This window comes from Aythya ferina (genome assembly GCF_964211825.1).
Source record: "Aythya ferina genome assembly, chromosome: 15".
NCBI classification, from domain to species: Eukaryota; Metazoa; Chordata; class Aves; order Anseriformes; family Anatidae; genus Aythya; species Aythya ferina.
The window spans coordinates 12,121,417-12,146,987 of record NC_140314.1 but is presented as its reverse complement, the minus strand read 5'-3'; the positions used below and the strand labels follow the sequence as shown (position 1 = coordinate 12,146,987).

General features: G+C 57.2%; 1 protein-coding gene across 2 annotated transcripts in view; it reads right to left on the bottom strand.

The window, feature by feature from the left end:
* Positions 1–25,571, bottom strand: part of RAB11FIP3 (RAB11 family interacting protein 3) — a 64,197-nt gene that overhangs the window by 37,268 nt on the left and 1,358 nt on the right. For both annotated transcript variants that reach the window (XM_084537429.1, XM_084537430.1), the window contains exon 2: positions 10,448–10,541. In XM_084537429.1, coding sequence (XP_084393555.1) covers positions 10,448–10,541 — 94 coding nt within the window. The remainder of the gene's footprint in view (positions 1–10,447; positions 10,542–25,571) is intronic.

Genomic DNA, 25,571 nt, shown 5'->3' with positions numbered 1-25,571 from the left:
TCTGTGATTCTACGATTCTGTGTGCTCTGGTTTGTGGGGCACGACCTCGCTGTCCCCACTGCTTTCCCTGCTGACAGCCCCGGGGCGAGCGGTGCCACCAGGGGGCTGTGCTCCCACCCCGGGGCAGGGAGGAGGCAACCTCAGGTTGGACAGAGCACCCTGCAGCCTGCAATCAACTGTTCCCACTAATTACCCCTGCCTCTGCTCAGATGTGAGAGGCTCCCTGCCAACAGCTCCCCCAGGGATGGGGACAGGGACCCTCAGGGTGCGAAGCCCCAGGAGCAGGACTCACCCAGAGGAGCCTCTGCCCGCTCCTGGGACAGCACAACGGCGCTGCTGGAGGACAGCCCACCTCACCAGCACCCTGCAGCACCCCCAGAACCACCGCGTGCCCTGCAGCGGGCAGAGCCAGGCACAGGCTGCTCCTTTCTGCTTACCCCACTACCAATTTTTCCTCCTCCCCCTCAAACTAGACACGTGAAAACCTGATTTTCTACAGACACAGATAAAGGTATTTATTCGGCTCCTTCCTTCCTAAGGAGCTTGAAAAGGGAGGATTTACAGTCAAGAGAAGGCTTCCAGTTCCCCCTGGAAGCAGAGGCATAAAGCGTGGGCAGCCGTGGCACAAGCAGCTCCCCACCCGCAGCCGTCCCCATCGCAGCTCCTGCCCAAAGTGAGCGCTGCTGGAGCCCTTCGGGTGTTTCTCGGTGCAGGGCGAGCAGGAGGCTGGTTGCTCCATCTGTCTGCAGAGCGAGCAGCCTGCAGAGGGGTCTGTGCGCACACAGGGCTCATTTTCACAGCGAGCTCCATCGCTGAGAGCACGGAGAGGCCCTTTGAGAGGTCCCCGACGGCGCCTTGGCGGAGCAGAAGCCATGCCCAGGGGGCAGCGCCCCACGTTTCCATCTCCCCCTGCTCCGCTTGGAGAGCAAAGCCGAACAAAACAAGCAGCACAGGTTGACTTCCCTGCTCGATTCGCTCCCTCCCCCTCCTAAAAAGCCATATGGTGCTTTGTGTATAGGGCGAGTTGCCATGGAGAGCTTGCCTGCAAGCCTCCCAGCACAATGCGCCGCATTAAGCTTCCAAATTCCTGCCCAAAAGAGCCCCAAACCCAACCGAGCTCTGCGGCTCCACCGGCGAGGAGGGACGGGAGGGAGCACACAGCCCACGTCCAAATCCCAGCCGATCCCCTGCTCCCCTTCACTTCCCCTTCCCCACGCCCCTGGCACCACAAAGCAGCCCGAGCTGTACGCTGTACGTCGTGTCTTTTTCCCAAATTAATTGCACTAATTGACTTGACCGGAATACTCACGCATTGCTCACGCAGTGTGCCCGACACCTGCACAAAGTGTTGGGTAAATTAATGGGGCAGCAGTTTTACCAAGATAACGAAGCTGGTGTGGAGCATACAGAAGTTGTTGCTGTGGGACGTTTGTTGTACCATCCAGTGAAATTACGGTGAAATAAATAAATAAATGACTAAAAAGATGTAATAAGCAGATTAAAGCTCTGCAACACCCCTCTGAAACCTCTTCCCACCCCTGCCTTGATGTTTCCCATTGCCTGACCTATGACTGCCCTAACCCCACTGCAGATCACCTTCCCAGCTCGCTGCATGAGCACAGCCAGGAGATGGGGATGTGCCTTCACGCTGGCCTCCTCCAGCCTGCTGTGAGCCCAGCTCCGAGCAGCCAGCCCCAGCACTTCGTTTTCCCCTACCCATTTGCTTTTCTGCTCTCCCCAGTGCTGCTCTGCTGCCTCTGGGCTCTGCATTAAATCCTGCAACTCCCTCTAGCTTTCAGATGTCCTCGTTCCTCCCAGCGTTTTAAAAATCTTTGTCCAAACACCCTCGTGCAAAGCGAAACATGGACCATCCCCGAACATATCTGCGCGCTCTCCCGCTGACGGGTGTTTGCTCTCGCCTTTTACGAGGACCACGAGCCAAGGGCAACCTCTGTCTTGCATCTGTCTCACATCTGGAGCCTCTGCCAGCAGCAGAGCCCCAGCCAGGTGGCACAGAGCATGGTGAGCACGGCCAGAGAGCAGGATGGGTCCTGGGCTCTGCGCGGGGCTGGGTGCGCGCTGAGCTCCTGCAGCAGCCGCAGCTGCGCTCTCCATCATCTCGGTGCTCTTCGGGAAGACTCGGAGGTGTAACCATAGCCTGGGCTTTTCAAGAAATGCAGCACAGCGTGGAGCTACAGGAAAAGAAGTCACGGGGCGCAGAGGGCTCCTGAAATAGATTCTAAAAACTGCTTTCAAAAGGCAGCATTTCAGTGAAAAGGCACCTTGAGTGAAGAGCTGTGGGTACAGGAGTGACACGCAGGTCAGAAACAGAGCCAGTTTTATCGACTTCATATAGGAACGACCTAGAAAAACAGAGCCTTTCAGAAGTATTTAAGTCATCTGCCAACACACACTGCACATACTGCTGCAAGCCACAGAGCCACAAACTCAAAGCGATTCCAAGAGCCTGGACGACGTGCGGCCAGCAGACCAGAATCAGCCAGCACGGCACTGAGGTGAGGGACCTGCACAGAACAGCCCCCAAAAAGGCAGCCTGGAGTTAGGGTCGCCTTATGAGAGGGCAGCCGACACAGCCTGGGCTCCCTTAGCAGGCACGCTGCTTGAAAACGAGGTGGCAGAAGAGAGGCAGCGAGCACCTAAGCGATGCATGAGCACGCTCCAAACCTGATGCTCATGTGCAAAATGGTAGCACTGAGCAGAGCCAAAAGCAGCAGAAGCTACTCTGCCCTCCACGTACATCTCCTGCCACCACCAGGAGCACCACCAAAGGCCAGCAGCCTTTCCCAAGGAGAAGCACAGACACCTCCAACCTCATCCCCCCGAGCACGACCTCCCCGCACATGACTTGGGCGTAAAGCAGCAAATCTGCTTCCCCCATAGCTCCTCCAGGGCTAAGAGCTCCCACCGAAGGAAGACCAATTTCACAACAAAAGTTACATGAAGGGAATAACCAAGCGGCATGCTCAGGCCCCCGAGGAAGCAGCACCAGCACTGAGGTTGCCCACACAACCTCACCCCAGCCCCACGCAGCTAACGCGCCTCAGCAGCCCTGCGTTCCTTGGCTGTCGCTGCTCGCGCACGGGGATTTCTCAAACATCCCTTTTGATCCAGCCCTTGGGCTTTGTTTGGATGCACCATCTGAAAACAGAACGGAAAGAATCGGCTTTGTGGCATCCAAGCACAGACCCGGGCAAGAATTCTTCCCGAGGTGGCTTCTCCCAGGTGGGAGTGAGGGCTGTGTCGCTAAAAAGCACATTGCCCACTGGGGCCAGCTGGCCGTGGATGGAGTAGCTTGGAGCCCCCATCCTGCAGAGGCTCCCAAAAGCCACCCGAACTGGAAGATGCTCTTTAAGGCTCACCTCCTTAAGCCCTTCCATGATCCTCCCCCCAAATCTCAACGCTGCCAGAAATTCTCCCCAAAGCGAGCCAAGCGCTGTGCCAGGTGTTGGTGAAGGAGAGCTGCTTGGGTTTGTTTGTTTTTAAAGTGCTTTTGTGCAACCTGGCTTCTGTAAAAACAAAAACAAAAAAAGGTTAGGGAGGAGGGTTCCATAAGATTTTAAGGTTTTTAATCCTTTTTCCATGCCCCAAGGTGTGGGGCAGGAGCAGGAGCCACCACAGACAACCCAGGGGCTGAACGCAGCCCTCAGGAACCACAGACCCCACAACGCCTGCACCAGCAGGGAGCACCAGCACTTCATTTAATTACCGGGGAGATGAGGTTTTAATAAACCTCACTGGACTAGATTTCAAAGGTTTTGGTAACTTTTCAGTGGCTGGAAGAGAATCCACCGCCGTTACTTGCATCCGAGCGCTCTCTCCGGGGGAAGGCAGGCAGTTTAGGAAGACCCCGTGGTGGAAGGGCCAGACCTCCTAAATCCAGCGGTGTCACACCTCTTGGATGGATCCAAGGGGCTGAGAGGTTGCAGACATGATGCTGCCCAGATCCTACCGGCTCACCAGCAGCCTTTCTGGTGGAAGCAGTCACGTTAGTCCTGCCGAGCTCTCCATGACCACCGACTGCAGGAATAAAACTCCATTCGAAACAAAACTGTTTGCAAAGATGAGGGAGCAGAGAAGCAATAGGAGGACTCAAGCCTCTGAGCAGGGGGCACAGCAGCTCTGCCACACGCACACCAGGCTGCAACCCCAGACCAGGAGGCACGGACAGAGCCAAGCGGTGCTATCCGAGAAGGAAAAGTCCTAGGTAAGTAATTATCCGCTCATTAATGACACCAGAATGACTGGATTCCTAACGAGGAAGGAATGTGTGTGCCCACAGCTCTGGCTCTCCTCAGCCACAGGCTCCCCAGCCACAGGCGGGCCCAGCAGCAGCAGCAAGATGTGGAGCAGAACAGCACGCTCTTTGCACGGAGATGGGAAATATGATGAAGAAATTCAGATGGCAGATGGATAACGAGAAAAATCTATTTTCTAACAGAAGCAGCTTTTTTTTTTTTTATAGTCATCTTCTCCATAGAAGCGAGCGCCGAGAACCTCTCCAGGACTCCATCTCCACGTCTCCAGGACTCCAACAAAACCCTTCTGTTCCCGTACTGACCACCTTCCCAAGCAAACAAGCAGCCCCGCAGCTCTTTCCCTTCTCCTTCGCCAGAGAAAAGCATTCTTCCTGGCACCAAACTCAGGCCGTCCATCTGCAGGTTTGGGTTATGGTCCGAGGGTTTCAGCAGCAGGCACAAATCTGCTTCACTCCACTCCGCCAGGACACGGGGCTGTCCCTGCTGAGCCCCCCCATGCCCCCTGGGATGGCCATGCAAGAAGCGTGGCTGTGCAGCAGCGCTGCCCCTAGCAAGGGGGTGCACGCAGGGGGTGCTGCTTTGGGCATCTGGTCCTGGATTTTGCATCACAGCTTTGCACTGCTATGAACCAGGCCTCCCTTGGATTTCGTTTCGGTTTGGGACCTGCAGCCCGTGGCAGTGACTGGATGCAGCAAGATTTCTCTGGTGTACGCATCCAAAACATTCATAAAGAAAGAATCTGGAAAATTGCAAGGGATTCCTGGGCAAATCTCTCATCCGCCGGGTCCCTGAGGGCTGCTAAGCGTTAGTGGCAGCACGTTTGAGCAGCTCCCTGCCCTTCCCGTTCCAGAGCTGCGAGCAGGCCTCCGGACACAGCTCCTACAACTCCTGCGCTTCCCCTGAAAGTAGGTCACTGCAGCGTGTCATCTGCCAGGCTGTTTTTGGGAAGACACGCTCCCCGCTAAGGCACGGCGCAGGCCAGCTTCATCCCTGATGTAACCCTTCACCGAGCTGCCAAGGTACAAAAAACAAATGCACATCCCTGATTGCTGACATCAATGAAGAGGAACGCGGGCCAGGGAGCCCTCAGGAGCCAGAAGCGCCCCCTCCCAGCAGCGTCCCAGACCCGGCTCCAGCACAGCTCTGCTCCTGCTGCTGCAGGGAGCTCCATGCTCGGAGCGAGCCTCGCCGAGCGCCCGAGGCATCAGGCTGGAGAGAAATAACTCTGCAGGTCGTGCTTTTCATCCTGTTTTTCCTGTTCAGAAGTAGATATCCTTCCTCCCAGCCGAAGCAGCTTGAAGGCATCCTTTCTGGCATGATGGTGTTCCAAAGTAGAGGGTGAGCACCAGAAGCACCCAGCACTGACCTCATCTCTCGGCTCCAGAGCTGCTCCCAGGCACGCAGAGCATCCTTGCCCTCCAGCCACACAGCCTGCAGCTCCCTCAGTGGCAGCTATTAAAATACACATGCAGGGAACAAAAGCAGGTGCTCAAGCAGGTACAGCTTTCCCCTTGTTTCAAGAGGTCTGAGAACAAGGGGGAGGGCAACAGGCGTCTGAGGAAGCCCCCCTGTGAAGGCAGCCAAGCAGCTGCACACACTGGGCAGTGTTTTGGGCTCCTGGGAGCAGCAGACTGGCTCTTCTCCCCAGCATGACGTGGGCTGAGCAAACACCTCAGGGTCACCTGCCCTGGGGCTTTCTCCCCTGTCCTCAACCCACCCAGGAGCAGCCTCCAGGGCTGAGAGCAGGCCCTTACAGCTGCTCAGATCCTCGTGATGAGGAGCTCTGTCCACCTGGGGACCAGCCTGCCACAGGAGAACATCTCAGTGCCCTGCTGAAACGCCCGATCTCTGCCACTGGTGATGCCCCTGCAGGACAGGGATGGAGAGACCTCAGGCTGCTGCAGCCACGGGGAGCCACTGAGGCAGCTCACCTCCATCAGACGAGGATGTGGGCTCCTGATCTGCACCCCTGTGGGCCAGGAGTTAAACTCGACTGATTGCCCTCACAGGTTTCCACCGACAGGCTCAGCAGTCTCCATGGCAAGTGTTCAAGCACCACTATTTCAAGAGAAAACCAAGTTTGGTTCTTCCAAGAAAGGCTCACTGCAAAGAACAGCAGGGAGATTTTTTTTTCCCTCCCCTCCCAAGTATACATATACATTTTAATCTGACATTTAAGTCTTCGCCCCTTTCATTGGAGGAATTAACACTTATCTTCATAAACTCCTTATCCCAACAAGCAGCATATGCCAGAGCAGAACGAGATGCGATGCAAAAAAGGCAGAAGATTTAATCAGAGCAATTTTGATTTTATTCTTGCTCATGAATCAATCTTGATTTCCCATTCACGGCAGCCCCTGTTCTCTGAATGGCAGCCGTACACAAAGAGGCATCTGTTCTACCTCCAGCCACCGCACGAGCTGCCTCCCTAACCAGGGACAGCACGACCAGGGTTAGGAACAGGCAACACCGACGGGAAAAGTCTTGACTGCAGCAATGCTGCAGGAATAAAGAGATCAGCAGATCCAAGAAGTAGGAAGCGTTCACGGCAGTGCCAGATCCCCTCCGAGCCATCAAACGTGCACATTCGCTCCCTCCCCATCTGCTAGGTGTCGGTGAAAGCTCTGCTTTTAAAAAGCAAGTGCCTGGAATAGAGAATGGGGCCTGGGCTCCCCGCTGGCAGCAGCGTGCTCCGATGCTAGCAGGGGCCTGTTGCAATGCTGCCATGCTTACTGCCACACAAACGCAGCCTCATAAAATAATCACTGGGTTGGAAGCGTACAAGGGAACACACGCTTTGGCTTCTGGAATTCTCTCTGTGCAAGGAAAGCTTGCGTTTGGTGGAGCAAAAGCCATCTGCAATGCAGATCCTACAAAGAAAGAAGCTACCCACAAACCGCACGGTGGCTTACGCTGCCAGCCAGCCAGATACCTAACAGGCTGCACACCTTCAGACGCTCTGCAGAGCCAGGGCAGCAGCCAGCCTGGCTCTTTGGAAATTCAGAGGCACCATGTGCTAGCCAGCAGTCCCACACAGGCTCTGAGCACCTCGTGGGCTCCCCGCCGGGATCACCCAGCGCCATCAGGCACAGAGGGGTCCCCGAGATGGCTGGGGCCATGCCTGCAGGGCCAGGAGCTGGTTTTAATCTGATGTGCAGTTCTCTGGCTGCATGCTTTGAGCTGAAACACTCAGCCTGCATCCAGCAGGAGGGCTGGGTACAGGGTTTTCTTTGGGGGAAGCAATTCCTGGGTGGCCACCCAGCTGCCACACTGACAGTCCCAGGGTGCGGAAAGCTGGCTGCAGAAGCCAGAGCACTCCCGGGGCCGCTCTCAGCAGCCGAGGGTGGTGCAGCCCCCCAAGAACCCGAGGGAACCTGAGGCTGGCCACACTCCTCCACCCCAAGGGTTCCCCCCCCCCGAGCTCGTTAGCCCAGCACCGCTGACGACCCCGGCGCTGCTGAGTGTCCCCCGGGCGGTGCCCCAGCGCTTGCAGCAGGCAGGAACTCCGCCGCAGCTTCCAGGTTTGGGTGTTGGCTCCGGCGCGGTATTTTCCATCTTCCCGAATCCAAAGAGCTTTCAGTTCAAGAATTCGAAAAGGGATTTGACTGTTTCCATCCTTGGGCCCTCCCCCGGTGCCTCAGTGCTGTCGGCACAGAGCTCCTTCTGTTCGGGGAGCGGAGCCCAAAGGGATGCAGCAGGGAACCTGCACCCTGGGCCGCGTGGGGTTGGTTTTAGGGCAGGCCTTACAGATGTTTCAGATCACAGCACAGGCGTTAATTACAGGATTTGTCCACCTCTGCTACTGAATTTAAGCGCGTTGGTCTGCTACAGAGAGACTTTAAAATACCCTACTGGATGCCAAGGGGCCTCCGAAGGAAAAAAAATAAACAAAAAAAAAAAAAAAGAAAAAAAGAAAAACAGGTGTTTGAACTTAAAAGGTTCTTAAATATCCTGACAAAGAAAGGAGCGTTGTGAACACAGCCTTGTTGTTCACATCTGACCCTGCCCACTTCTCGTGTCTGCCAGCCACGCGGCCCTGCAGCAGCTCCTGCCTCAAACGCAGCCCGGAGCTGCTCTGCGCCTGGCACGTCGACTTCCAACAACAGGCTCCATCTCGCTGCCATCAGCTCCTTACTCCTTCTTTACTCCTTCCTTACTCCTTCCCAGCAGCTGGCACGCAGCTCCTCGTACCCGGTCCTTACAGAGGAGATCCCCCCCCAGCCCTATGCCTGCAGAGATCAGGCCCATGCCTGCACACAGGCCCAGGGTTTTCGCCCAGCTGCACGCTTGGCAGCCGGTATCATTTCTGCCCTAAACTTGAAGGGGAAAGTCTGAAGAAACCACTTAGATCACGCAGTTTTAGGATGCTGCCACCCCTCTCCCCTGCTCCTTCATTCTAGCCACAGCACCGTGTGATTGCCATCGCCCTCGGCAGCTCCATGGCCAGGGGAAGCCTGGAAGAGCTAAGGACAGTGAGAAATCCCCAATAACCACACGTGTTATGGCAGGTCTCACTTCAGGGATGGACCAAAGTGCTACGGTCTACCAGGAAATGCAACAGAGCTCTCTCTGGCTCAAAAAAAAAAGGCCAAGCTAATTAATAAAGTCTTGTTAAAAGGAACTCGCAGCAGTGAGCACAGCCTCTGCTGACTTTACAAAGGGAAGATCAGTATCGACCACCTAAACAGCAGCAACAAAACCTCGAGATCATTTCAACGTGAACAACTGCTCAGCTGGTAAGGCTTGAAGAAACACTCTCTGTGCCGTCCCACGTTTTTTCATAGCTGCTCGGTGCTGTGCAACATTAGAGAGCTCTGCTGCTCTTAACCACTGTAATAAATACGTAGCAATCTCTTACCAGGCTAATAAATAGCATCTTAAAAGCTTTGTCCGGATCTGCTTTTTCCATCCAATTAATATAACGCAATACTAGAGCACTGAATTATTGAAGAGAAATACAAGCCGTGGCTTTCACAAACACGCTCTACTCCAGTGGCAATTTATTACAAATTAATAGCGTGCTGCATTGCCTCCTGCACCACCAGAACTGCACTCGGCCACCCATCAGGCTACAGCAGCCACCAAAGCTCTGGAGCTGCCACGAGACACAAGTCCCAAGCGCACGGGGAAGAGCTGCACACAAATCAGCCCGGGCAGCAGGAGGAGGGATGGATGGCCAACAAAAAGACAAGTTGCTTCTGCTTTTCAGGGCTTTTCTACTCATGAAACGAACCTGGTCTGTACGGGAATAATTGGTCTTTGATTGTATCAGTGCTCGAAAGCACGCCTGGCGTGCCTGGGTGACAACGCGGCGCACGTTCATCCCTGCATGAAAGCAACGCTGAAATTTAAGACAGGCCTGCCTGTAAACAGAATTGATTAATGTGCAAATGTGGCGCTTCCAATTTGCACATGTAAAGTTACATCTGCTCGGCACGATGTTTCCAATATTTTTCACACCCTGTCCTTAAAAACGCACTTGCCCCAAAATGAACCTCCAACGCTCGTCTTAGAGATGAATCCCATATTGAAAAAAAGTCTGTGTTTATTTTTTTTTTCCTCCCCTCTTCAGCAAAGCGGTTCAAACACCAGCCAGACAGAGACATATCAGCGTTTCCCCAAGCTATTGCTCTGGGAGCTGTGACAAGCCCCTCAAGAGCAGCATCAGAGCTGCCACAGGCCTGTGTGAAGGTTACCTACCAGGCAGCGAGTTCAAAGCCCCTTTCACGTGCTTCTTGCCAGAAAACCTCTGTACGTGCTGATCCTCCAAACAGCTGCAGGGGAGGTAAATGCATCAGCAGCCGGAGGTTAGCAGATCCGTGCTCTGCAGCACTCAGAGGGGCATCTCCAGCAGCAGGTCAGCCAAGCCACCCCTCTGCCCGGGCAGCAAAACCCCACAGAGCCATAGGGGAGAGCAGACACCAAACCAGAAGGGAGTTTCTCTCCTTGGATTTGCTGTTTCCATCACACGTTTAGGAAGGGACTTTCCTGATGAGCAGGAGAGCACGCAGCCACCACCACAACTCCTGTGCCACCCTTTTCAACCCTATTACTCAGCGCACCCGGCCGCCCCCTCGTTCTCCTCCCAGCACACCAGCCCAGCTCGCTCCTGTTTCGCCGCAGAGCCTGGCATCCTGCTGGCCTCACCTGCACCGCGGCACCAGACTCACCTCCATTTCTGATAGCTCTGATCCCCCGATGGAAATCTTCAAAGCTGATGACTCCAAGTCCGCTGGGATCTAGGTACTTGGTTAGGTCCTTCACCTGCCAGGACGAGAGCAGCGTTATCAGGAAGCCCTCTGAGCATCATCCACGTGCTCACGTGAGCTCCTAACGAGGGAAACACCTCCTAACGAGTTCTGCCTCCCTACCCTCCTCCCCCACATGACAAAAATTGGGGTTAACGACAGTGGATTTCTTAAACTGACACCAAACTGCAGCAGTTCTCCCTAAAACACAAGTGCTCAGCACAGAGGGGTTAACTGGCACTTGGCTGGCACGGAACCATTGCTTTGTCCTGAAACATCGGTGAGCGCGCTACTTCTTTCAACACAGTCCAGGGATTTTCTGCCAGGGATTTATTTATTCTAATGTTTTTTAAAGAGCTTCTATCATAACTGGGAAAACTCATTAACAGGCTGCCCAGTAGGAGGGCCCAATTAAGAGGATTTGGTGATAATGAACTGCTCCACGCTACAAGTTTAGGCCACACAGTTGAAACATTGCACAATTAGGCGATGGCTGCAGGGGAGGGAGAAGCCCATGGGGTGCGGGCAAGGCAGGCACACCCGGGGAGCAGGGACACTCCCAAGACACACCGAGGGCGATCCCAGCACCTCCAGCAGGGTGGGACACGGTTTGAGGGCAACACCGAAGTCATTCCTCATGGTCCAAACAAAGACTTGAAAAAAGCACCTTTGGTTCGTGCCTCCCAGGCTGCCACTGCTGCCACTTCTCGAGCTGCTGTGACAGTCAGGCATTTTCCTCTAAAAGAAAAACGCAAATCCTCATTTCAAGAGACCTTCAAATACTTGAGACCCACAGCCACGAGCTGAGGAACAAGCCCAGGATGAAGCAGGCTGCGAGAGGTGCAGAAGGGAGCTGCAGCATCAGCTCCACACTCAGAGGCTGCCCTCGCCCCGCTGGGCGCATTGCCCGGGGTGGAGGCGCAGGAGGGAGCCTCGGGGAGCGCAGCTCCTGGTGCCGGACTCGTTCAGCCCCCACAAGCACAGCCGGGTGCAGAGGGTGATCTCCACCCTGACCTGATCTCGGCAAGGCTGCAGTGAGTGGCTGAGCCTCCCCTCTCACAGCAGGAGGCACACACCTCGCGTCCACGGACGCCTCTCACACCCAAGGGCAAGGGGGACGAAGGAGCGCAGCTGCGGTGCTCGGAGCCTCCTGACTCAGCTACACATCAGCGGGAGCTTCCTTGCTGGTTGGTTTGCCTCCCTCTAGAAACCCAGCTCTGTTTGCACAGGAGGACGCCCCTGCAGCCCCACCTGAGGCTCTCCGAGCTGAGCTGCGTGGGATGGAGGGGAGGGGAAGCCAAACCCAGACACAGGCAGCACCCAGCACGCTGCTGGCACGGAGGTGATGGTGGGGCTGAGACCCCTGGAGCTCGGCTGTGCCTCCCCGGGGCCATGGGGAGACGAAGTCACCGAGCCCCAGTGCCCACCAGCTCACCCGCCTGCCCCGTCACGGACTGGGGGCGAGGAAACCTGAGCATCTCCTCCGCTCCTGTGGGTGCCTTTTGGGTACGGGCTGAGTTCGTGTGGCACTCTGAGCTGGGTGAGTCAGGCCTCTTGTACCTTAAACAAAGGTGTTTTAGGCTAACAAAAACAACTCGGGGAATGCAGCAGTTCCAGTTAAAGCATCTGGAGGTTTCGGGTTCAAAAGCCACAACTTTTAATTTGTTATCCATGCCTGTAGACACCATCTGGACTTGATCCCGTACATGAGCACCAGCAGACAGAGCACAAGCGGCCACCAATGCTCAGCATCACCCAGGGCATGCAGAGGACAAAACCACCAGCAGCCCCTGCCTGGTCCACCCACTCTGACCCTGTGCCCATGGCCACGGAGCTGGGGACAGAGGGGCCATCCCTGCCCAGCCCCGTTAGCACCCACGGGCATCCAGCCCTGCCCCTGCGAGGCCCAGCAGCTCGCTGCCTGCTCCCACAGGCTTTTGGTGATTCCACGCCATTCCCTGGTGTTTCACCACCACCTCCCAGTGCCACCACCACGAGACACGGGGAGGTGTGACTGTGATGTCCCCACGGGGTCCCAGCCGCTGCTCCATCCCCTGGACCATTTCCATCGCTGGTTCTGTGCCCCCTCCAGCCCCCCTGCCCCTTTTTGGAGACGGAGACAAGAACCAGGCACAATATTTGAAATGCGGGACCAGCCCGCGGTGCTCCTGGACCCCTGATCCCAAGGGCCACCATCTCCTTCATGCCTGGGCTGGGACAGCTCCAGCTGTAACCACCCACCCATCTTCTCCATTTCTTCACTTTGCAAACAGGCTGAAAAAACGTCTTATCAGAATGGTTAAAAACAAGAATTACGGCTCCAATAGTAAAGCTAGGTTTGCTGATCTACAAAAGTCACAAATCTGCTGCTTTCAGCTGAGAGCTGATCTAGGAAGCAGTTAACAGTCCTAGCACTAACTCCTACCTGTCCCTATTAGCTCCACACTACGCCAACACAAACCACAGCCACAGGGAGGTACCTTCTCCTGGCCAGCGAGAAGTATTCAAAATAAAGGCTTTGCTTAATGTATTTGTAGCCGGTTACAGGCTCCTTTTGAAGAGGCACGAGCAGCTAGAAACAGAGCATTAAAGAGTCAGAGATGACAAGGCTTCAACAGCAGGCTTAAGTCCCGGCTGAAGGGGAGATTTGCGCTACTTTGAGTCAAAGTCCCTCGAGCCGAAGTGGTGAGACCTGCCAGAGCTCTGCTCACCCCGTGCCAGGGTCGAGGCACAGCCCGGGGCCAAAGCGGGACCGGGCTCCTGGCACCAGCCCCTACAGGACCTGTGGGAGGTGGGTTTGCCCCGGAGTCCAGCTCTCTGATTTATGGACCCTTCCCTCCCTTGCAGATCTCCAGACCTCAGGCACCCAAATGCAGTGAAGCTCAAGAGCTTCTGAGGCTCAGCTAAGCCAGCGGTGACGATCCCAAACTCGGAGCAGCACAAAGGCTTGGCAGCTGCACGAGGGGAGTTTTTCCTGGAGGTGAGGGATTCCCCAGCCCTGAGGGGCCCTATTCCTCCAGCGGCCCTGGAGGAAAAGGAAAAGGAAGCTCCAGGCGTTTCTCTTTGCCTTGTTGGTGCTCCGTGTCTCCAGCAGGCAGCAGAGGGGTCCAGCAGAACCAAAGATGCCCTGCACACATCTGCTGGGGGTGTTGCTTCCACCTGGCCACCACCGGGGCCACCCCAGGGCCTCCACGCTGTGTGAGGTGGTGACTTGGCAATGCCACAGCAAGGGTGGCACCTCGGCACTGCTTTATGCCACGCAGACCCTAGAAATAAGTCCAATAAATCCAAAAGAGACAAGGAGGGGGAATCAGTACCTACATCCCCGATGCAACATGCCCAGAGACTGCGTGCCTGTGTTCCCACACGTGCTGATAAGCACAGCCTGAGATGCTCCTGCCCTGAAATCGCTCCCTCCTGTCCTTGGGAAGGTTCTGCCAGGTCTCAGCCTGCCGAGCAGCAGGACAAGCACCGAGGTAAGTCACGAGAACCTGAGTGAGGCTGAAGAGCTGGTCCTGCCTAACGGGCAGCTCACGCTGCCGGGTGCCCAAAGGGACCTGCCACATGGAGCATGTGCACAGAGAAACTGGAGAGCTGTGAGAAAGACACCGAGAGGGCTGGCATGACAAGGAACACCATGCTGGAGGCTGCCCAAGGGTCTGGCTGAAGCAGCCAGGCGCCTGGCTCAGCACCCTCCGGACATCTGAGCTACCAGCAGGGACAGACCAGCTCCCTGGTGAAAAAGCCCTCAAAACCAGTAAGAAGAGTCTAGAACGCGTTGGGTGACACAGCACGCTGCTGCCTGGGACTTAAATTTACCCTAAAACCTCAGAGGCAGCGTTAACACAGCCACCCGAGGAAGCCCCTCACCCAGCAGCTCGCGATGGCAGCGCCGGACGGCGACCGCCGCAAGCAGCGGCAGCGACCCGTGAGCGGTTCAAAACCCATGGACAACTTCTAAAAACTAATCCTACAGAAAGGCGACGGCTTAGCCTAAAGAGGGAGCTTTGAAAGCGGCCGCTCAGAGTGAGGACGGGCTGGGAGCCCCCGCCCCGGGCCGGCATTCCAGCGCCGAGGCTGCGGTGGGCAGAGCAAACAGGCGGCCGCACGCGCGGCTCCCGGCCGGCTCCTGGCACCCGCTCCTGGCCCAAAGCCGCCAGCCCGGCCGAGGCAGGCTGCTGGTGGGAGTCCTGTCCACACCGACACGGGGCCATCAGGGAGCTGGGGGAGGCACCGGAGATCCCATACGGCTCGGCAGGAGCAGAGCTTTCCTTGGGAGGGGAGAGGGGAGAAGGGCCAGACCCCGTGCCCCCGGCACCTTTGCACCCTCTTCATCCCCACGTGCTCGTTGCTGCCTCTCCAGCTATTCCCGACTTGATAGGAGCTTGCTCTGCGACAAAAAAGACGACCATGCCTGCTACAGGGCCAGAAAGGTTTCCAAAAACATTGCTGTAGCTCCTTAATCGGCTCTGCAAGTCACACCGCACGCAGACACCGCTCCCGGCACATCTGGATGTTCAGAGAACATCTGACAACAGAAAAGAAAACTTGGCTTTTAAGCCAGCTGCTGAGATTTTTTATTATTTTTTTTCTATCAGCCTCTTTTCATTTGTTTCCTGCTCCCCTTCGCTGCCTGCGCGCTCTGCTGGAGCTCTGCCCAGCTCGGCACTACGCTGACCGTGCCCAAAGCCAGCCCGGGTCTCCTGCTTGGCCTTAAAAAGCCCTCTCCAGGCCACCCCTCCTTATTTGTAGCCTTCGGATTGCACCAGATTTGGGTTTACAAGGCCCTGCCTGCAGGCAGCCTGCTGTGCCCAGCACTCTGGGTCTGCCTGCCTTGTAGGGCCAGCAAGATTTTGGGAAGGGAGACCCACAGAGACGGTGCCTGTGCCCGTGCCCCTGCCCTGCCCACGTACACCTACAGGAGCTGCGAGCAAAACAAAGGAGTAAAAACATCCTAAAAGCCTCCGGGTCTTGGAGCAGAAAGCTGGAACAGCCCGCAGTTTTTGTATCACGTCATGCTGTGCTCACCTCACGCTAGATGCCAGCCCTGCTCCGAACAGGGGAAACGGGCATTTAATGAGCCATCGGATAACGAGGCCCAGGCCAGATCTGGGTGTGCTCTGTAGGACCTGCAGCACTGAGACAGGACACAAACCCCCAGGCACTGCTCACATAACTCCCGCTGGGCCCTTCTGCCCACAGGCAGCCCAAATCTGCTCTGGGCATCTTTTATCTCCAGGGAGAAAAATAGCAACAGTCACAGCGCCTCAACTTCAGCACAGAGCAAGCTGAGTCCCACCCAGGCGTTCATGCCAAACTCCGGGATTTTTATTTATTGAGGAACCTCTCGTGCTTCTGCAAAGGTGGAGGCAGCACCCCCACGCTGCGGTTATCCACAGGGCACGAGCCAACACATTCATTTGTAAAAACCCACCCGGCCTCTGGAGGCTAACCCCATCCTTCCAAGGGGAAAAAAAAATTAAAATGTGATTATATTGAAGTTAGGAGTTGTGTTCTTTGCCTTTGGAAAGGTACAAGTGTGTTGGAAGTGCTGGACCCCGCCAGCAGAGACAGCGCCGTGCCCAGACAGCCGCTCCCGTCAGACCGAGCAGTCCCTGCATCAATGGTTGCAGTGGATCAGCTGAAATGAACTGAGCCCTCTTAATACAGCATTTGTCCGGGCTGAGACCGCAGCTATCCCCCTGCGCGGGGTGCTGAGAGCACGTCAACGTGCCAGCAGTGTGAGCAGAACTCAGCGTCGCTTCGTGCGAGGCATTTCCCAGGGTGCTGCCATGATCCCAACCACGGTCGCACAGATCCCAAAGCCCAAACCCCCTTTCCAGAGCCCAATTCTGCGGTTTCATCGGCATAAACACACCGGCTGAGGGGAGGGCTGATGGCTCGGGATTGCACTTGTTCCAGCAACATGTAGAGGAGCCGACTCCATCATTTGTTAAAGAATCTGGCGCTACAGAAAGCGGGCAGAACCCCAGAGCAGGCTTCTGTTCGGCTGCAATTACACCTAATTAACTAACCTCTGAAACACCCTCAAGGGGCAGCTCTCATTACAGGGAGAGGCAATGGTCAATTGTGAGGAAGGAGCACAAGGGCTGCATTATTTATTCTGCAAGCAGTGGCACCTCTCCAGGGCTGCTGCGAGCTCGCTGCTCCCCAGGCCTGAGCAGGAGCTCCAGGAGCAGAGCAGCAGGCGGGTGTTGTCCGGCCAGGTCCCCGATTAAAGCTCAAGCCCCAGCAGCACTCAGTGAAGGTGCTTTCTGCAGCTAATTTTCACCCCACTAATCCTGCGCACACCTCGGTGCAGCCATCGTGTCGCCACTTCAGTCCTAGAGGCTCTGCTCTCGGTCTCGTGCTGGAAACCCAAAATCAGGGCGTTCTTCTGGAAAGGAGGCAAAGATTCAGTGTGTCTTATTCTCGTCTCCTCCTGCTACAGAAGAAATAATCAAGCCTACTGTTTAAGGCAGAAGGGGAATAAAGCCTCCCGTGGTTTTCATCAGCCTGCAGGTGTCCGAAGAACTGGAACAGGAGAGGATCCCCAAGCCACGCGTGAGGAGCCCCAGCAGTGCAACTGCTTCCTCGAAACACACCGTGAGAGTCCACCAACGGGACGACCTCCCCGCCTGTCCTGCCTGCCCAGGAAGATGGTACCCTTGATTTCAACCTATAAGTTCTCCTTCCTCCTGTTTCATCGAAAATAAAAGCTGCCTGGCTTGCCTTCAATTTTGGGTACACAAAACCAGAAATACCAAAGCTGTGAACACACAACGAACAGGAGCGTGTGCCCGAGATGGCAGAGGGTCAATCTGTAGAGAACTCCCTCTCCAATAAATGATTATTTTCCCATTTGAGGAGAGGAAGCAAGAAGTTTCTAAGTCAACTGGGAGCCAAGAAGGCACCCTGAGCTGACGCTGATGAGCAGCTCCTGCCTTTCGCTCCCAGAGCATTCCCCTGCATCGGGAGCATGGAGAGGGAAATGCTTCTCCTTCAATGCTCCAAATTCAACAGGCAGAAGGCAGAGAAGCTGAAGAACATGCTCCAAAGAGCTTGCAGCCAAGCAAGCCCAAGGAGCCAGGCCCTTCCTAACCACCCTCACGGGAGGGAAGAAGGCAGCACATGAAGGCAGAGCTCACCCTACACGCCGGTAGAAGCTCCCCTGGGCCATGCCACCCAGCAGGCGCTTTTGGACACCCAGCACCCTTTGGACTAACCCCAGCACCTCCAACGCTTACCTGCAAGACCTCCCTCAGTGCCTCTGTGCTCACCACAGCCCCAGGAGCCAGGCTTTGTTGTGTTTTTAAACGTGTTCTCCAGGCTCAGGTAGGACTAAGCCATCCATCACTTGCTGCTGCTGAAGCATAAAAACATTCAGAGGAACTGCTTCAAGGGCGGTTTGAAAACAACAGGATCATAAGTTACACCAAAATGGTTTTATCCACGTTAATCACAGTTGTCTCGAGCATTCCAGATTTCCTGTCGCTGCACTCAAAGGATTCAGCAGCAGCACCACTACTCCAAACACAACCATCGGTGTAAGCAAACTTGCAAGGCTCTTCTTCCTCCGCCCTCCAGGACATGGGAGGCTTTGTCTGCAGCCTTTGTTCTCCTAATGACACAGGAAGCCTGTTCTCACCCTTCCCAACGCACAGCTCAGAGGCAGGGGACTGGATCCAGAAGGGAAAAAACAAAAAGAGGTTTTGTGCTCGGTCACCGCTCACACAAGACGTCCGCGTTAACATCGGCTGGGGCCACCCCGGAGGAGAGCTGAGCGCAGCCGGAGCTGCCACGGTGCTGGCAGGAGGGCCACAGCCCACCGGCAGGTTTCGGAGCCAGATTAAGCACACAGGGCCACGTGCCGAGGATGAAGCATTTAAGAGACAGCTTTGTAGCTCCTGGTGTAGCTCGGTGTGAAGTCACCTGGGACAAGACCCCTGGGGGTCCCTTCTGGGGCTGCCGTCGCAGAGCTGGCTGCTCCATCCTGAGCTGCGGCTCCTTTCCACCCTCCTCAGGGAGGGCAAGCAGCACCCAAAAATCCGTGGCGTATCCCCGAAGAAGCCCTCCTGCTAGCATGGGACTCGCTTTTACCCATCCGCCCTCTCCAAACCCCGAGTTAGGTGCTGTGGTCGATAAAACAGGCAGGGGCATCGGAAACAGGAGGGAGCTCTTCCCACGGACCCACAAAACCAAACCACAAGAGCGGGGCCAGGAAGCCCTCCTGCAGCGAGCTGGGCATGAACTGGGGGCGCATGCGGGACCGGGACCACCACGTGGAGCCCCCCGGGTCTGGGGGTCCCACAGCTCAAACCGCAGACCCTGGAGCTCCGCGGGCACAAGCAGGCGACGGAGGCGAAGCCGTGCGGGCTGCTACCTCCTGCCCGGCCAGGCTGCGCCTGCCACGCTGTCAAAACCGAGTTTATCTTAATACAAACAAGCGCGATTCAGAGCACAAAGCCTCGTTTCTTTTTCAGAACCGCAACAAATTACCCCCCCCCCCCTCTTTTGGCAGCCCTTCGCCCAGCCTACGGAAAGCGCAGTCTGCGCGGAGGCAGAGGCGGCAGGCGGGGCGGAGAGCCCCGAGGGGCTTCCAGGCTGCAGGAGGGTGCTCAGGGGGGAGCAGGGGGCAGGAGGAACGCGGGGAGGTCCAGGACTTCAGGGTGGGATCCCAAGCACCAGCCCCAAAAGCATCACAGCAACAAGAGCAATGAGCCACCGTGACCTTAATGCTTCTCCAGTTGGCCACCTCTCTGCCCCCACGATGCCACCAGAGCCCAAAGAGGCGCAGAGCAGAGCTGGAGATGCTCCTGCTGCCCACCAGCCTCAGCATCCTCCCCTGGCCCTTCTGGGACAGGAGCCCTGCCGCTGCTCTCAGCAGGAGCCCAGGTACCAGGAGGGGATGAGCTGGATGCCGCATCCGTAGGAAAAACATCCCACAAGGATTTCCAGCTTGTTTTTTCTCCATCCTTATTTGCCCCCCAGCGAGCGGGGCACAGAACTGGTGCTGCCCCCTGGAAAAACAGGGAACGTGGCCACGCAAAGGGGAGGCAACAGACGCCTCTTCAGCCCTCTGCACCAACAGGCACGAGCGAAAGCCACGGGGTCCTGATTCTTATTTTTAAACAGATACCAGCTTTAAAGCAGAACTGAACGTCGTTTGCCCGTGAGGAGTTTCACTGCCAACAAGCAGCAGATCCACTGCTGTAAGCACTCCTTTCCCGAGCAGGAGGGCTCCTCAAGCAGCCCCTGCTCCCACAGCACCACAGAGCACCCGTGTGGGTACCAGGCTGCTGTGGTAGCACTCACCGTCCCCTTCCTGCCCCTGAAAGCTTCTGTTCTCTAAAAGCTGTTGGTCTGGGCTCCTTTCACCTCACACATTTTGCTGAGTTTCCTATCAAGCTCTGGCAAACCCCGCCGGGTCGCAGGGCGCCGTGTCCTCCCGCGTGGTTCGACTCCCTGCCAGCAGCCTGCAGGCTGGAAACCCCTTCCCGGAGCAGCAGGGCTCGAGCTTAGCTCAACGCTACGGCTCCCGCATCCAAGGGGCGTCGGGGCGGATGGAGCAGCAGCTCCTTCCTCTGCAGGATACAACGTGCTGTTAAAAACACTACTAATAACCAGACAACCGCTGGGCTGCTCAAAATGTGACCCCTCAGCGGGGTGCCCCTCCTGCCCCACACACCCAGCACCCCAGCAGCACAGTGCTCAGCGGCACCCCGAGCGCTGGCACCGCGCCGGAGCCGGGACCCACAGTGCTAGCACCGGAATCGGTGCCATTTAAGCAAGAGCTCAAATTTGTGTTGAGAACCACAAGCACCCGGCCGCTCGCTCCAGCTGTAGTCACCTCGAAGGTTGAAGACGGCAGCAGCCAAGCAAAGCCTCAGCCCTGAAGCTCTCCAGCGGACCCATAGCTTGCAGGAGGGGCTGCGTGGCTGCTCCCCGAGAGCGATGCCAGCAGGGACCTCACCTCCTCTGAGAGAAACCCCAAAACCACGGGGCAGCCTGCTGCGGAAGCACCTGCAGCCACGAGCACACCGCAGTGATTTTCTTTCGGTTCTGCTCCAGCTCGCTCTCGAGCTCCTTTCCTTTCCTTTTTCCTTTCCTTTCCTCCCTGTAGGGCGAGTGCCACGCGCTGCAGCCCGGCCACAGCAGCAGCTGGGGGCAAGCAGCCTCCAAAGCTGCCCTCGCTCACGTTTCCTCCTCCCCCGTCATCCACGGGGACACTCATTACACTAACCCCCGGGGCTGTAACTTGGATGTTTTGGGTTCCTACAACAAGTCTCACGTCAGGCACTGCTGCAGCACAGACATCACCCAAAGCTCCCCGGCTCACACGGAGAGCAAGCTCCCTGCCAGCCCAGAGGGGTCCCTCCCCGCCACCACTCAGGAGCACACCCACACTAAAAAACCACCTTTTACGCCATGTGCCATCCCCAACAGCTCTGTCCCGCTGCTAGAGCCCCATCTCCTTCCTCTGGAGACGCAAAAATAGCTCAAACATCAGCCTTTGGCAGCACCCCGTGGGCCATGGGGGCCATGCTGCCAGCAGCAGCATCACTGCGCGGCTCCGCTGCGGGCGTACGCGTCCTGGGGAGCATCGATGTGAAAGGGGAGCGAGGGATGTGGAGCTCTCAGAAAGGCAAACGAGGACTGAAAGGAGCTGTGGGGGACTGCTGGACAGGGGGACTTGAGCACCCAACAGGGAATCACTGCCTTGCGGGGGGAAAAGCAGCGCCAGGAGCACCCCGCACACCTAGTGCTGTGCCAAAACAGGGTGCAGTCGGAGAAGGAAACGCTTTCAGCACATGGGAGCTGTTGGGAGTACAAACTACACGATTCCCCGAGGCCAAACTCACTGTGTCAGCAGGCACACCGAACACCACGAGCACAGCCCAGCACCCTGCAGCTGCCCGGACCCACCTGCAGGAAGGGACAGGGAAGGCACGGCTCCTCGCAGGGCAGTGGGGACACCCTACCTGCAGCCCGGAGCTGGAAACCAGATGGTCTTTGGGGAGAAGCCGCCGAGCACAGCCTAAAAGCAAGGCGTTGTTTTGCAAAACCAAAAGCTGTTTGGGGGCAGGGGGTGAGGGGATGCTGCTGGGCTCCAAGCAAAGCTCATCTGAGGACGAGCAGCAAGCGAAAGTCAAAACGGGAGTAAAATGGAAAGAAATTACGTAGGCAATTGTTGTAACAAGTATCAATTACTGGCTACACCGAGTTACACAATGAGAGAAGCAACTCTGAAGCCGGGGAAGTGTTTATATCTGGAAGCAGCAGCGGGTCAGAATGACTCAGAGAGCACAGACTGCGTCCTGCTGCAGCCTCAGCCTCAGCCCGGGTGGTTGTGATGACCCCAATTCAACGTTGTTACAGCCCAAAACACATGCTGCTCCCCGCGGGGAGGAAGCCTTTCCCCTGTCAGCCTCCAGCATCCGTTCAGGGAGCAGCACCTCTTCTTGGGGAGAGGTGCCCCCAGCGGGCAGAGGAACGCGTCCGAGGGCTTTCATCAGGAGCGGTAATTAAAAGGAGGAATTGACGGTCTGTGCAGCAGCAGCTGTGCTCTCAGCCCGAAGGTGAAAGGAGGAATAAGAAAGGTTTCTCAACCAAGCTGGGAGCTGGGCTCGAGTCACCACCACAGCCACACGGCGCCTTTCAGCATTCGTGGGCCCGCCAGCCCGGGGAAGGCATCAATCCCATTAGGGCCACAAAGGCGAGCACGAAACAGGTATCAAAGAGATCTGCAAATCCCACTCTCAGCTAACTGGGAGCCACCTCGCCCCAGCCATGCTGCAAGGAATATTTTGGCTTGGAAGCCTCTCCCGCTGGGATGGGGAAGGAGAAACCTCACGGCCTCAGGTCCCGCAGGGCGCTGCCGGGCTGTCAGCGCCGCTGCCTCTGAGCGGGGACAGGGCAGGGACGGCCAAATCGGCCCCGTACCCGAGGTGAGCAGAGCTCACACCCGAACCAGCGAGCGGGAGCTTGGCCACGAACCTCCACGGTGAAGGACTGGGCCATTGATCAAGGCAGGCAGAGTATTTGAGATCTGCTCCCTCCCTGAGCACACATCCGTGAGTGTGACCGCCCGGGGGAAGCTCACGCCGGTCCCGCACCCGCAGCAGCTCCCACTCCACAGACCCCAAAACCGAGCCCCAATGACAGCCTGCGAGAGGTGCAGCAGCACAGCTGGAAGCAATCTCAGCTTCACTCACACTTCCGTGCTCTGCAAATCCATGCTAGGTGCTCGCAGAAGCCTCTCCGGAGGCGAAGCCAGCATTTCCTCTGCTCAAAGGGCGTAAGAAACTTCAGAGACCAGAGGGGGGAAAAATAAACTTAAGTTTCCTCACGACGGGGTTCCAAAATAGCAGATTTCACAGTGGGAGAAGACGGAGGGGTCAGGGAGGATGTTTGGGACCGGAGGCACTGACAGCACCTCCAGGACAGCACCGCGCCGAAGCGCCTTAACCCGGGGCCATGCACCATGCCCGAGGGATCCATCGGAGGGGAGCAAGGGAAGCGAGCCTGGATTCACCGTGCTGGAGCCTGCAGCTTGAGAGAAAACAGAACCGGGCTTCCCTGAGGGCTGCAGGGCTATGGGGGCTTTTACCTGAGCTCCTCCACAGCCAGACCCCACAGTGCTGCCCGCTGTGAGCACCACGAGGAGGTGGGAGGTCAGAAAAGCTCAGCACACCCGGCAAAAAGCTCCAGAAAGCAGCACGCAGGGAAGGTTAAAAGCTAAAGTTAAAAGCTAAACACGGAGAGCTTGGCTTAGGGATCAGCTGGCGTGGGGGCAGAGGAAGGCTGGTAGTCAAGGACAGGCATCTGAAGGATGTAAATATTAAAAGGAAAGTAAAAGAGCACGCTGAGACGGAGCCTGAGCTGATCGTCGAGAAAAAGAGGCCAAAGATCTGCCAGGGCACGGAAGGCGAAGATGCCCCAGTGCCGGGAGCGATGCAGAAATCAGCTGGGCAAACCCTGGGGACTCCTCGTAATTGAGCAGAAGCGGGGGGCTCGTGTGGTGCAGGAGGCTTCTCCACCTCCAATCCTCTTCCAGATCAAAACCAAAAAGAAAAATAAAAAATACCAGGATGCCAGCAGGACAGCGTCTCCCCATGCGTTACAAACGCTCGTTTCTCCTCCTCCCCTACACGACCCTGCACTGACAAAGCCAGTGCCCACGCGCACACCCCGATGCCCGGCACGTCCCAGTGCCTGGCTGTGGGACCCGTCCCCTGTCCCCTGCCCTGCCCCGGGTCCCAGCCAGCAGAAATCCCTCCTGCTGCCGGGGAGAACAAAGCGGCTGCGAGCGGCGGTAACGGGGAGGGGAAGGAGACAAAAGCACGGCGCTGCTGGAGAGCCCAGCCGGCCTCCAGACCTTTACACCTCACTCTCAGCCCCCGGGCACGGACACCCAAGGGCACACCCTGTGCTGGGACCACAGCACCCTCCCCACACACACCCCAGGAGCTGCCCCGAGCCCCAGCCCCTCAGACCTGGAGGAGGGCAGCCCGCAGCTTCCCCTGCCTTCATCTCGGCGAGCCCAAAATGCTGCCGGTTCCACGGCCACGGAGCAAAAACAGCCTTCGCCAACAGCCAACAAGCAACCAACCAAGCAACCCCCTTCCCTGCACACTTTTCCTATGCAGATATCATCAGGCAGAGATAAAATAATCTCAGGCCGTGTCGTCTTGCAAAGGAAAGAGCCCAACGGCCATTTATTCCGTGGCGTTTAGCTATTAATTGTTCCAGCCAAGCAATCAGCCAGCACTGAGCTCGGCGGCCCATCGATGCCCCTGGTGTTTCCCTCAGCTCCCCAGCTCCTGGCACCGCGTGCGTGTGGCTCCGTAACCCTCCGGCCCTGCGCGAGTCCCGGATGATTCAGCCGGCCGCGATGACTTACCGCGCTTAAATTTAGCAGCTTGTTCCACCGCCGCCGCCCCGTGCGCACCTTCCACGCGTCCCCCCCGTGCGGGCGGGCAGCAGGAGGAAGCAGCGGGCTCCTGGTAGCTCCTGGTAGCTCCAGGATGGGAATTCGCTGCTCCTCAGCTCCTGCTGCTCCCCTCCAAAACCCTCCCGAGCCGCCAGCCCCCCAGGAGCTTCCCAGTTCCAGCCATAGACACAGCCCTCGCTTGCACCTCGACTTCTTACAGTTCCCGCAGGTTTTCCATCATCTTAACAGCTTTTCGCCCACCCGTGGATGTTCCCATCCTTTTGCTTCCACCTGAGCTGGATCTCCGTGTCTCGGAGGACCCCTCGGTGGCCTCAGCTCCAACTCCTTGGAACAAAACGGGTCAAGAAGCTCACCCCGAGCCCCGTCCTTCATTGCTCCACACAGCTCCTGAGAGCTCGCAGACCCCACTGCCGCCCCCGGCTGCTCCTGCAGCGCACCTCCTTGCTTCTGTCCTGGCCCGAGGTGCCGGGCTGCGCTCCCCGGGGTGCCCGCTGCCTTGGCCCAGCAGCATTGGGCCATGGACAGCATCACTGCTAGCTCCGGGGGAAGGAACGAGGGGCTGCAAAGGGACAGCCGGCACCAGACCCCCGCTAAGCCAGGGCAGCAGCTTCCAGCAGAGGGAACCTCCCCGGACACCCTGCTCGGTTTGGGACTGACCTTAAGGGCTTCAGACACTCCTCCGGGCTACACCTCAAAGCCCTTCACAGCCACGTTTTCACCCCTTTGAAGTGCCAGCACAATTCCTGCAGCACCAGAGGCCGAGCGGGGCCAGAGGGCAGCTCTGTGCCCCGAAAGCCACCCATCACATCCCCCCGTGCCCCACAGTGGTGACAAAAGGTGGCAGTGACAAGGGGTCCACAAGCCTGCACGGGGTGCAGGCAGCTCACACCAACGGGAACCCAGCGCCTGCTTCTGCTTCCCCACCTGCAGCAGCTCTGGGGGCTGCGGGGAGCTGCAGCGAGGCGAGATAAGACGAGATAAGGCTCCTGACACCGCCTGTTATCACGGCAGGGGGCTGCCAGCACCGTGCCCCTCACAGCCCCTCAGCGGGGACCTGCCCAAGAAGTTCCGCAGCCCCTCTTCGCAGAGGCC